General features: G+C 47.6%; 1 protein-coding gene across 4 annotated transcripts; it reads left to right on the top strand.

Moving 5' to 3' along the window:
• Window positions 1-1,516: 1,516 nt before the first annotated feature.
• LOC122374479 (serine/arginine-rich splicing factor 2-like) lies at window positions 1,517-11,004 on the top strand. 4 transcript variants are annotated; one of them, XR_006255233.1, is made up of 6 exons: window positions 1,648-2,009; window positions 6,135-6,458; window positions 6,762-6,935; window positions 7,253-7,378; window positions 8,098-9,272; window positions 10,070-11,004. XR_006255233.1 is itself a non-coding variant. In XM_043353282.1 (4 exons), the coding sequence occupies exons 1-4, from the start codon at window positions 1,825-1,827 to the stop codon at window positions 7,257-7,259; spliced, it is 690 nt and encodes a 229-aa protein (XP_043209217.1). In that variant the 5' UTR covers window positions 1,517-1,824; the 3' UTR covers window positions 7,260-8,009. The 4 variants fall into 4 exon arrangements, 1 of the variants encoding a protein (XP_043209217.1); XR_006255229.1 differs by lacking the exons at window positions 8,098-9,272; window positions 10,070-11,004 and adding an exon at window positions 7,487-8,009 and having other exon boundaries at window positions 1,642-2,009; window positions 7,253-7,390; XR_006255226.1 differs by having other exon boundaries at window positions 8,098-11,004.
• The last annotated feature ends 1,915 nt before the right edge of the window (window positions 11,005-12,919 follow it).

The raw sequence follows: 12,919 nt of genomic DNA, 5'->3' as shown, positions 1-12,919 counted from the left end.
GCTACCCTACAAAAATTACCGCGTGTGCCTCGCAAAAGCATCCGCACGGCCTCGGCCAGCCGGCCGACTGGCCGCTCGTACTCAGAAATTTTCGAAAGACTACGCTTGCCGCTTGCGTTTCTCGCTCTGTAATTACCAGGATTGTTTGATATCTTCGGGCATTGGCATCGTGTTTACATTGCCGAGACGTGACGAAGAATGGCTTATGATTTTATTAAAAAGTTACCTATGTAAAAGTAAACTATGACTAAAGGTCAAGGTCATGACCTGCCTGAAAGACGTCATAGGCTGCGTACCTATTAGTGCATTCGTAATCTTCAGATGAATACATCTAAATCGTTTTAATTACTCTCAAATGTATAAAAAATCACCTCTACGAAAAACTTAATGACAGAGGGATGTTCCCCTAAATAGTTACATTAGGTACACCAACCTTGTAGTCATCTATCATTTTTTTGGTGTGGGGTCACGGACGCATAATAATCCATTTTATCATGTAATAGAAACCTGAACAAAGTGTTTAGCATAACGTTCGTCCATAAGGGGTAAATTTTAATTTTTTCCCTTTAAGCGTCACGTTTGTCTTTCTTTTTTGCATAGGCTGTATACAGCCTATGCAAAAAAGACCTCTAAAATTTATTTCCTGTAGGAAATAAATTTTGGAGGTCTAGGACGCTGACAACATGGCAGTTGTGACCATGGATCAGGTTAGCGCTCTCATAGCAGAGGCAGTGGAAAAGGAAACAGCTGGTATGAAAAGAGATAGGTCATGGCTCTTCAAGCAGAGAACAAAAACTGAGTGAAAAAGTAACCAAACTGGAATAGGCTTTAGATGAGGCCGAGCAATGCAGCAGGAAAACTTCACTGATCCTAGGTGGGGAGGGAGCGCCAGAGGGGAGACATGATGAGTCTCCAGCAGAGACCTGTGAGACTGCTCTCAAACTAATCAAAGAAAAACTCAACATATACATATCTGAAAGGGGCAACCTCGTCTTATCACCGCCAAAGAAAATAAAAAGGATCCTCATCAAATTTCAGGATCTTGAAGACAGGGATGCAGTTTACCAGGCCAAATTCAACCAGATATTGGTAAGAACGGCCACCATGGCCCGTGTCCTGTGCGGGACTGAGACTGAGACCGTCACAGTGCAGTGAGAAGTTTAGTTCTTCTCTTTCTTCAGTCTTCAGCACTCAGCGCTCTGTCTTGCATCGAGTATTAAAAGTGGCGGCTCTAAAACTTTCGCGCCAGAACGATAGAAGTATGGTTAGATGAATTTTCCATTTTTTTTTTCTGCTTTTGTTTTGCGAAATTTTGTTTTAAATTAACATAAGGTTAGATGATTTATAAAATTGACGTAGTAAGGAAAAGGAAAAGAAATTGAAAATAAGCTCAATGCTAGCAAATACTAATATTAGAAAATCCTGAATTATTTTGCAAGATAACTGTCAAAACTATTATGAAAATTGGTATATTTTTTGCTTTAAATAGTTGTTGAATTATTTTTCTATTTATTTTATCATTTGAAATATACAAGTCCTTCGAATAATATAACATTTAGTAAAATTTGAATATATTCTCTTGTAAAATAAATTAGTGGCGTTATGTTTCTTATCGTGCGGGAAGCGACGCCGCAAATCTTTCACTTCCTCCGCCATATTGCCCGGCCGCGTGGTGTTATCGGTTGTGCGCTTAGAGCGGGGTTTTACCTGTGTTTACGGCTTATCACCTTATCTTATATGGCCAGAAATATCTTTGTTGGTGTCTAGTTCTTTCTGTGTCATTCATATATCCGTCGTTTCTTGGTTTCCGCTACAAATCACAAAATGTCTTTCGGCGGGCGGCCTCCCCCGGCCATCGAGCGTATGGTTTCATTGAAAGTGGACAATATCACATACCGCACCAGGCCAGAAGATATGCGAAGAGTGTTTGAAAAGTATGGTGAAATCGGGGACATTTACATTCCAAGGGACAGGTACAATAAGGAGAGCAGAGGCTTTGCTTTTGTGAGGTGAGTGTTGTCGACGTGAAGTGGCGCGGGTAGTCGTATTCCTCATTGTTTTATGCGTGTCTATGTCTCGCTTGCTTATGATTGCAATTTATGTTAATCTTAAAAAATGTCAAAGCTGAAGTTATGTGATTGATTCCACTGTACTGTCATTTTGGTTGCCAATTGTCTGTTGCGGTAATAAGTGCCGAGTAGGATGGATGGAGGGATGTTTATGGAGCTAGTGTTTGCTAAGGTTAAGTATATATTGAGTGTACCAATGAATACACCCTGAGGAGTGGAGCTTGGCCATTTGTATAAACTGAAGCCTGAATATCAGATATGTCAGTTCTCTTACCTTAAGTTCATCAATGCACTGGTTTTTAATCCTGTGAGTTGTTGAATTTTGAATTGTGGGTGCTTGCCCTTGTAAACTACTGTCACTTTCTCCATTTTCATGCCTTTATTTTTCATATCAATTTTAATCAGACAGGTTTTGGACTGGACACAAAGGAGTTAACAGTTACCGTTACCAATTACTGTTGGTGGGACTTTGGGAGGTCAGAGGCCTTTTAGACCCATTCTCTTCAAGCTCTTAAGATCTTGGTTACCTATTGCTCTAGCTGAGGTAGTAATGTTGGTGGATATCAACCCTTTGTTCTGACGGACAGTGCTGTTTTCTCCATTGGGGAATATTCATCACTGTTTGGGTAGGCTTTCTTGAACTTATGTAAAAATGGGTGCTGCCATATCATGCTGTGTGTGTATGTTTTTTAATTGAGAAATACTTATATTTTGACTTGTTTATATATATTTTGTATTTATGAATGTCAAATCACATCATTTATTTTCTTCAATAAAATCGCAGCAGAGTGAAAACTATGCAAAGCCACTCAATCGGTTAAATGCAGCATATTATAAATCCTAAACAAAAAGAAATAGAGAAAAAGACATGCCTATAGAATTTATCATAAACATAATTCAGTAGGCGGAACTATGGTCAAGCGTACCCATTTTCGGGAACGCATTTTCGTTCCCATGTTTGGGAACGATAAACCCAAATATGGGAACGCCATGTAGGCATTATTTAAAACAAGAAAAAGAACCGTTAAATGACGTCCAAAAAATATAAAACGATCGTGAACCACCTGATATTTGTCTCAATATTGTTGCGAAAGAGTTTGATATTGTAAGGCCCATCGTAGTTTCAAATCGTTTCCCTATTTCTAAAGCAGTCCATCATCCGGGCCGCGAGCCTAAATTTGGGAACGCTCTCGTACACTGGCGCTGCAAGCGTCCCTTATTATGGGAACGGCGTACCCAAAAGTGGGAACGATTTCACCGACGCCTTTAAGGGGCTCTTTTCATTAACAAGCATCACGTCCAACGCCGCAAATTATTGTTAACGCAACAATCATCAGATGACCTTTCCGGCAAGACCGTCGCATGTTTCGCCCGGTCTTCTGCGCTTTTATTCCCGTCGATCTCGCAGCGGGCACGCCCCCCTCTGCAGGATTACGTAATTCACAACGCTCAGCGATGTTCAACAAGGTCTTCCATACCTATATCCACCGTTCGCGCCGAGGGTGGAGACATGTCAAGCACCTGTCTGTTTATCACCGATAGTTGACGAGCACAAGGAAGTATCCAAAAATGGGAACGCTGAATATGTTACACCCTCAAAACACCTAGTCCCAATGAAAATCTAGTTTTTTCCTTTCTTGATGAGTGTAAGTGGCAAAAGGCCTGGTAGGATGGGCACGAGGAATGATCGAAATCAGCATAAAAATTATAAATAAGCCACACAGAGCGACCTATATAAGAGAAATTCCCCCGAAACGATCACGCTTAGAAACACGGAAGACAAAAACCACGCACATGACGCTCCTTATAAAACAACTCTAAACAGCTAGCATCCAAATAAAATATGTCTATCTGGGATGATATAATACAGCTGAATAATTTTAAACCACTGAAACTGAGTTTACAACAGTAGTTCGGTAAAATCACTGACGTTCCATGCGGTCGTGCGCCCCGACACCAAATGTCACCAATATTACCCCCGGACTGTCCGCGTGTTCGCTTGCATATGTCAGCATCTGGTGTCGCTAGTATGAAACTTCATAACCAGGCGAAAATTATTATAATTAACCTCAAAATGTAAAAACGCTTCATTTTCCTTAAAATTGCAAGTTAAATGTAGTATAACCCATGTTTTCACCATTCCGTCATTTCAAAAAATCATTAAAAATATCATTCGACGGTCAATTTCCTTGTGCAACGGTCAGATTAAAGATAATTTTATAGAGACTTAGTAGATACTTAAATTAGCGTGCACTTTTTTGAGACGTGATGCACTAATGAGTTTTAGTGGGCGAACGGCCGAAAAATTACCTTCCGTTCCCATAAATGGGAACGCCCGTTCCCATATTTGGGAACTCCGTTCCCAAAAATGGGAACGTTCCTATATTTGGGTACTCATGACCATAGTTCCGCCTACTGAATTGTTATCATCAATACAAGGAAAATCTATGATGAAATATGAAAGCAAAAAGAAAAAGAAAAAAACATGCCTATAGAATTTATCATAAACATAATTCTAATCATAAATAAAAGGAAAATCTATGATGAAATATGAAAGCAAAAAGGAAAAAAGAAACATAAATAAACTGTGCCCACGGTGATGGTGGACGCCATCTTGAAAAACGGGCGCGACAGTGGCATTTCTCGCCATTTCGCGGGATTCCTCGCGGCTCACGATGCCCGAACGGCCGTTTCCGTGAGGAATCCCTCGGCGTGGAAATTCCACGTGAAAAAAGGCGCGCCTGAAGGCGTGTCAAACAGTGGAGGCGGACCAATTGAGTCATACAGCTATGTCACTGAACATCTGTGATATTGACTTATTTTTTCATTTTAGTAAATACAGGTGTTCCGTTGTTTGGCCTGACTTTGTACCAGTTTTTGACTTTTCTTCATATTACTTCCAAATTATTTTGTTAAATGTTCAGGAAATTGTGCAGTAAGGCAGTGACATCCCTGCTGGTCACCTATAGTCACTCTTAATTTTTTTTGGATAATGACATATAATTTATTTTTTTGAAATAAGAGTGGCACAATGTTACCCGCACAAAAATAACTTTGTACCATATGAATAAATGCATCAATAAAACAATGGAAAAGCCAAAAGTATCAATGTTAGCGGTCGTTATGGATACATTGGTCCACTTAGGGGCTTTTAAAAAAGGAAAAGCAAACTTGCACATTGTACAAACATAGTCACGGGATGATGCACACCATCATGACTGTAGGTCGCTTACGTATCCCGCTGGGACATTTACGCACAACCAACGACGCGACGAACCACACACAATAAAAGGCACGGAACACAACGAACGACACGACGACCCTCTTCATCATATGGTGTCATATGGTGTCTTCATCATATGGTGTACCCTTCCTGCGGGTGGCCCAAAGTTATTGAATTAACGGCAAAAAATATGTATAAACATTGACCACCCCCAAATTTTAAAAAAATGTTTGAGGAAAATAAATTACCAATAGTCGAATGCAAAGTTCACATGATGTCCTATTCAGGCAAATTGCAAAAGTCGATTCGGCTGGTAGCATCTGAGCCCCGTACAGGGACCTACCTAAACCTTAATATTGGGTGAAAAAAAGGAGCTTCACCAAAAAAAAATCTAGAAAATCCAAAATCGACATGATGACGTATTTTTTTGTGTCCCTGGGTTTATCATTGACTACTTCATTGGTTACGGCCCAAAAATGCCATTTCTCGCGCATAGGTATTAAGCTGATTAAAATTTAGCCATTTTTTTCCTCGTGGAACAAAGTTACCCACACGGCCCAAAGTTAGACCAAACAACGGTTTATTTGCTATTTGTGATTCCTTTATGCATGGTTTTTGGTTCTCACAATGTTTTTGAGGTTGCTGTTTGTTGTGTGACACACGACTGATTGGAAAAAATATGGCCAATGTTATGTAAAATCATGGCTTCATTTCTGGATACCTGCAGGTAAATTCAGTCTAATCAAGCCCATGTCTCCTGCCTGTCCTCCACATCTACATGTTTTTCTAGCTTCCACAATCTGCACCATTTCCTGACCTCCCTCTCTCGCTCCGTTCCCCAGGTACTACGACCGGCGGGATGCCGAGGACGCGATGGACGCGATGGATGGCCGCATGTACGACGGCAGGGAACTGCGCGTCCAGATGGCCCGCTACGCCCGGCCCATGACACCGCCCGACCGCCGCTACGGCGGACGCTACGCCGGCAGCGGCGGCGGCGGCGGTGGTGGCGGCGGCCGGCGCCGCACGCGCTCTCGGTCCCGCTCGCGCAGCCGGGACCGCCGCTCGCGCAGCCGCAGTCGCGGACGACGCTCGCGGTCTCGCTCTCGCAGCCGCTCGCGCAGCCGTGAGCGTCGCACCCGCAGCCGCACGCGCTCCCACAGCAGGTAGGTTCTTTGTCGTACTGGGAGCATCAGGCTGATGATCCGTACTTGGTACAGGCGTGTTTGGAGCCATATGAATGTTATCGGGTTTTATTTGTAATATGTTTGGAAAATTTATTTCTGTTTTTAAAAGATCTTGGCTGTGATAACATATTCTTTTAGCTACACCTTTGGAGTTTGTGAGTAAGGCGTGTTGCCACAAAATAACTTAAGTAACTAATTTAGCTGCTAATGTAACATCCAATCTGAATAAGTTTGCTATCGCACCAGATTGAAGTCACTGACTCTGCCGGTGCTGCGCGCCAGGTCTCCGCGCGACAGCAAGTCCCCGGACCGCCGGAAGGCGCCCGAGGAGCACGAGGGAGGAGCTGAGCCGGTCCAGGACAACGGCGCCGAGATGGAGCAGCGCGGCGGCTCCCGCTCCCGGTCACGCTCCCGCTCCCGGGGAGGATCGCGCTCCCGGTCCCGCTCCCACTCCAGGTAGGCTCAGTGAATCATGTGCGATAAAATCATTGGTAAAATGTACGAGGGATAAAACATCAAACAGGGGTGGCTTAACGGACTGGGGAAGGGTCAAGGCAGTTAGATTCGTTGGATGGACTGATGGATTTGCTGGCTAGATAGGACCTGCATAAGATGTCATAGACTGTAGCTGCATTTTTGGTACACTGCGAATTGTCTTTTGCTGCTTACACTGATTTTTGTACGCTTATCGTATCCTCATCCGTGCCCCTTCCCTCCCCTGCCTATGTGACGCGTACCAGTCTGACACGTTAATGTGTGTGTTTGTGCCCCAGGGAGTAACTGGTGCGGCGGCTGACCGGACGGAGAGAAGGTGGAAGAGGTGGCCGTCACCGAGCGGCCGCGGCGGCCGAGTGTACCGGGCCGGCCTGCCCGCCGCCGCAGCCGACCGCCCGCTCTAGGTACTGGCGGCGCCGACCTCTGACGGCCGCCCCCGAGGGCCGAGCGCCCCGGGCGTCCCAGGGGCGTCCCTGGGGCGCCGGCGGGCGCTCGGTCCCCGGCGAAAGCGACCGTCAGACTCGGGAGGGACGTTCACAGACTGTTCACCTGTTCATTGAGGGAATGTCACTGGCTGTCGGTCCCCCGCGCCGCGCTCGGGTAGAGCGCTGGCCGGCGGACCTGTTCTCAAATACAAAAAAAGAACACGTAATAAACAGAGTAGCTTAGTGTGTACATATGGTCAGGTGTAGCTGCACGCCGGGTACATTTTAGCCGCGCGGTTTTCCTCCGCTTGTCGCTCTGACGCTGATTTCAGACGTGTCGTCGGGACGGGCCGCGGCGCCGGGCGCGCTCGCGCCCGCCTCGACACCCCCTTGATCGATCGAGAAGCTAAGTAGACTGTGCTGGCTCCTGTACACCGCCGATTGTCTTTGTATATCCCCGTGTCGCGCTATGGATTCTCTCAGAACGAGGTTGTGCGCTGTTCTTATTCTCTCTCGTTTCTGATCGTTTGGACCCGAGCTCCATTGACTAGCTCGTTTTCGCCGCGTATCTCTGAGTGTCTTCTTGGTAATAAAAGCCGTCAGTACCGCTTCCGTTTGATCGCGTATGTACGCGCGTGTTTGTGTGTGTGTTGTGTTCGAGTTCCCCCGCTGACAACCCGTCCGTTTTTCCCTGGCAGACGGGCCGCGGCAGCCGCGCCCTGCTGCGCTGCCGTCTGTCGCCCGTTTGAGAGCTGTCCTGTGAGCCGCGAGAGAGCTGTCCTGAGCTGAGCCGAGCGGTGGGGGAGAGAGCTGAGCGAGCTGATCACGGCTGCGGTCCCGGTGGCGGCCAGCTATCCCGAGACACTGAGCCCGAGCCACCGAGATGCGAGCAGAGCAGTCATCTCCTGAGAGAGCGGTCTGCGCCAGAGAGCAGAGCAGAGAGCAGCCTTATCCTGAGATAGCAGAGTGGCACCTGAGAGCAGAGCGGTCAACTCCTGAGGGAGCAGAGCTGAGAGCAGTCAGCGTCCGCCGAGAGCAGAAAGCCGAGCCGGCGGCGGGGAGGGTGGCGGAGCCCGGAGCAGCTGCTGTGGCGGAGACCTGCGCAGCAGAGCAGACTGTTCCGGTCAGCGGCGGCGGTCCTGTGTCGGCGCTGCACCTGAGGGCGCACAGAGGGTGACGCTGTACCCCTCGGTGCCACTGCCCGCTCTAAAGCAGTGCAGGGCTCTCCCCTGGCGCTGGTGTGGAACCGGTAGGGGTGGCGGGGTGTGACCTTGTGCCACTCCCTGTGCGTCCTGTCTTCTGGGCATTGGGATGCATTTCAATTTGAGGCAAATTGCAGACAACCCCGTAGGCAAAAAATTGAATAAGTCGGGGGGGGGGGGGGGTCGCCATTTCGTTTGAAATAATCGCAGGTGTCTGTAGCTCCTAGGGGAATAGGCAGCTCAAGTCGCCCCATCCCATCCCCACTCCGTTTTGGTTTTGCTGGAAGGGACCCTTTTTACGGGCTTCAATAGAAATAAAAATTGGGTGAATGCAAATCTGCCAGATAAATATCCCGACTCTTGAACATTTTTGGATATTTTAAGAGCTGGGCTGTTTGAGGGAGGAATGGGTACATAAATCTGACTTGCTTATCCTCCCTTTTTAGCATCTAATTTCTGGTTTTGTTCCTCTCTCAGTCGATAATCAGGACTTGGACACAACCATGTTCCGACCAACCCCTGCCTGGGGACCTATCCCTTTCAAGGGCTAATGGCTACAGTTTGGGGCCCGGGTCGTCTGTCGGGGTGGTCCGGGCCTGTCGATCCTGAGAAGCCGAGAGCAGCAGCCGCCGTGCGGAGGTTCCAGCAAACGTAGCCGGTTCCCGAGCCACGTAAGACCGCTGAACAAACGCCTGCTCGACGCGTCATCTAGCTAGTCTAGATTTTTAACGCGAGTCCTTGTTTTCTGTATTCGTTTAAATAACGCTCCGTTTCTATTCGGCGAACAAAGAGACTAACGCGTTTCAGTATGCTGTAGGTAATCACTATTTCTAAAAGATCAAATGATTACGCGTTGCGCGAGCTCTAAGCACATGGCAGTTGGATCATGGATGATGAGTACAGTTATCACTTAAGCTCATTCCGAAGGTTGCTCGAACGCGATCAGGTAGCCAAGTATCTGTCGCGGTACCACCGATTCGGGTTACGATAACCTCCCACGTTTTACAGGAACTGACGAGCAGACCAGCTGTCGCGGTCTCCTCTTCCAGCCTCTGACTTTCTGGCTTGGACGAGCTAACCACTGACCGGCCGGGAATGACGAGAAGGCCGTTATGTTTGTCGTTTTACGTTTGGTTGCCTTTTAGTTTTCGATTCCTGACAATATTCGCGTTTCCTTTCAAAAGCACGTTGCATGACGCGGGCATGATTGTTCTCCTTTTTCTTTTGACGTCTGCGACGATATTTTTGTTTTTACCTCATTTATTTCTTTTACGATTCGAATAGCAACTAATGCATTTTCCAGGCAGCGTGACTGACATACAACCCTCGAGTTCAGTCTGTCACCCTCTTGTGTTTTGCCTCAGCTCAGGCCGGCAGTCGGCGCACCATGGAGCAGGCCCGCTCGAGTGGTCTGACCACCACCTTGCAGCAAGCCCTCTGTATGTCTTCCCTTCCCCGACGAGAACAGGCGATGGCGGGACTGACACCAGCCGGGCAGGCGGGGCCATCTGCTAGTGCGGACGGTGGTGACGCCTGGGACCAGCGGAGCAGACTGGTTGCGGACACCAGCGGAGCGGAGCCGGCACAGATGCCAGCGGATCAGCGCTGTTAGGGGAACCTGGATCTGGCAATCAAACAAGCGAAGCAGTTGGCCAATGAAAGCGCAGAGCAGGGTCCCTTGCTTAGCCCAGCGGAAGCGGAACAGATACGGCACAGGTAACCAGCCCAGCAGGATAGGGTACCGAGATAGTTGGCGAAGTGCCGCTTCTCACGTGCGAGTCCTCTGTGCGACACCCCATCTTGAACAGGTGGACATCGCTTCGGGTATCTTCGCACAGTAGAGCCGTTACGAGATGGGGGAAGACCACAAGCTGCTTGCCTGTCTGCCGTGGCGTGGGCGCCCTCGCGACCGGCAGCGCTCTCCCGTCGTCGGCCTAGGGATCGTCGGGGATCGTCAACGTCTGTGCTTCTGGCATGAATAAGTCGATTCCTGCCCATCATCCGTTGGCGTTAGACCCAGCACTGATGCTGTGATCTCCGTGACTGCACAGCCGCCGTCCCAAAGACGTTCCCGAGCTCCCGTCTATGTGACGGCGCAGCGCTGTTGTGATTCGATGCATCAGCTGATGATTACGGTGACCAAAATCTACCTAAGATAACCGCGACTTTGCCCTGGTGTGGCGTTCAGTTTTGTGTTGGGAGGGACAGCGTCGCGTTCCGACAGCCATCATAGGAAACTGATCTGTAGTAGGCTGGACATACCCTTGGCTGGACTGCCTGTTTCAATGACGCTTTCTCAAAGACGTTTCAGTCATTTTGGATATTGGTGTCAATCGTATTGGCACGCCGCACGTTGCTTTCAGTGGATAAACTGAATCGTTTTCTGTCCTGTTCATATTAACCCTCGCCCGTAAACGGCGATCTGCCACCTTCGCCCATGCAGGGGGGGGTTGGTGCGACCCCCCCCCCCCCTTGGCGTTTGAAAACGGAGCGTCGTAGAGCTTAGCGGAAAAAACCAACGGACTGCTCTCAACGAGATCTCGCGATTGGTGGTATATTTTTTGGTCCTAGGTCAACATTTGACCTACTTTTGACCGGTCAAAGGTCAAATTTTCGGAAAAATAGACTTTTTTCAACTTTCCGCGGCGATTGCGGCAAAACGGTGGGAGATATCGACTTGAAACTTTCACTATCGTGTTCCTTGATGAATTCTCTATCGTTTGGTATGTATTTCGTTTCCCTAGCTCTAAAAATGGCGCGTTGGGAGCGCCGGAAGTCGGCAAGGTCACAGTCGGCGGCAGAAATTCGAAAAATCAAAATTTAAATTTTTAAAATCTGATTGTGTTTTTTGGATTTGGGAGGTCCATTTGCTCCCTATAGAAGCTAATATTGCTGCATATTCCCATTGAGGTGACAAGAATAAGCAAAATAGTGGTTCGGGCGCTTTTAAAAAATAGTACCGGACGCTGTTCCTCTTGTGACGTCATAGCTCCGTGACCTGACCTGACCTGGTCAAGTTTCTTATACCATATGATAGCCAATACTTGCCCCAACATGCATGGGAAGTTTCATCACGATCCATCAACCGATGTCCGTACCACCGGCAGGAAACCTCGGGCGTTGGCACTCAGTTTGTGAAAATCCGGCCGGAGGCTGTTCCCTTTGTGACGTCATAACTCCGTGACCTGACATGACCCGGTCAAATTTTTTTATCAAAAGATGCGCAAGGTTTGCCCCATAAGGTACCCAAAATTTGGCGGCGCTGCGCGCCGCCGTTTTTGCACTATTTCCAAAAAACCTCAGGGGGGGTTGTACCAACCCCCCCCCCTACATGGGCGAGGGTTAACCCTGACGATTGGTATTTATATAAGAGCACGTTTTCTACTAGTTACGGGCTTCACTTTGCATTCATCGAAATAAATAAAAATAAATGGAAAGGTGAAAGCCTGTGTTTCTCTGGGGAATGACGAGCGAGTGAAGTGGTGGAAACTAAGCTACAAATATCAGTAGGTGACGGTGCGAGGATTTGAGGGCAATTTTGCGGTAAAGATGAAATCGCGTGTTACTGTGGAGAGGTGGGCACGGTGGAATTTCACAGCAGTTTGCGGTGCGCTAGGGGGGAGACGCATTTATCGTTCGGCGGTGATTCGGCTCGAACCAGTAGTGGTAGGATGATATTCGCGAGTCTGCTGCTGGCGGTCGAATGTTTGCTCTGGCGGCGGATTCGCCTACTACGACCAATCTGCTGCTTGATTGGAGACGGGCTGGTAGAATGATTTTTTAGGAGGGATTGGTACCAGAGAACTATATGGATGTCTTGTGTTGTCAATATTTAGTCTTCTTTCCCGTTCACCTCACGCTACAGATTTCTCGAGGGACATCGTTGGCTTGAATGCGCTAGCAGCAAAATAGGCCCATCCTAAATTTTGCATTGTTTTAGTGGTTACGGTTTGTTTACATCCATTGACTACAATCGCGGTCATAGCTCTTTTGGGCTCTCTCTATCGCCTGGATAAAAATAGGCCCCGCCCATCCCAATCAGCTGCTGCATGACGAGTTGATGACGACAACCACTACTTACCAGCAACCAATCTAGGGATAGCGTACGTGACAGTAATGGTGCAGCGGTTGCAAAATATTACATTGTTATTCAAACGGTTTTTGCTATTAGGGCCTTGTTAGATGAGGATGAGGTTAGATTAGATGAGGTGTTGATGAAGGCAGGTATTTTTTAAAAATATTTTTTTGACAATTTTTTGCCCTTGTTTTACTTAATAGCTGAACCCGGGACCACCTGAAGTCTAAACCTTATTTTATA

Source organism: Amphibalanus amphitrite, unplaced genomic scaffold, assembly GCF_019059575.1.
Source record: "Amphibalanus amphitrite isolate SeventyFive unplaced genomic scaffold, NRLGWU_Aamphi_draft 000039F_arrow, whole genome shotgun sequence".
Classification (NCBI taxonomy): domain Eukaryota; kingdom Metazoa; phylum Arthropoda; class Thecostraca; order Balanomorpha; family Balanidae; genus Amphibalanus; species Amphibalanus amphitrite.
Note: the sequence above shows the minus strand (reverse complement) of the source record. Positions and strands in the feature narration are given on the sequence as shown.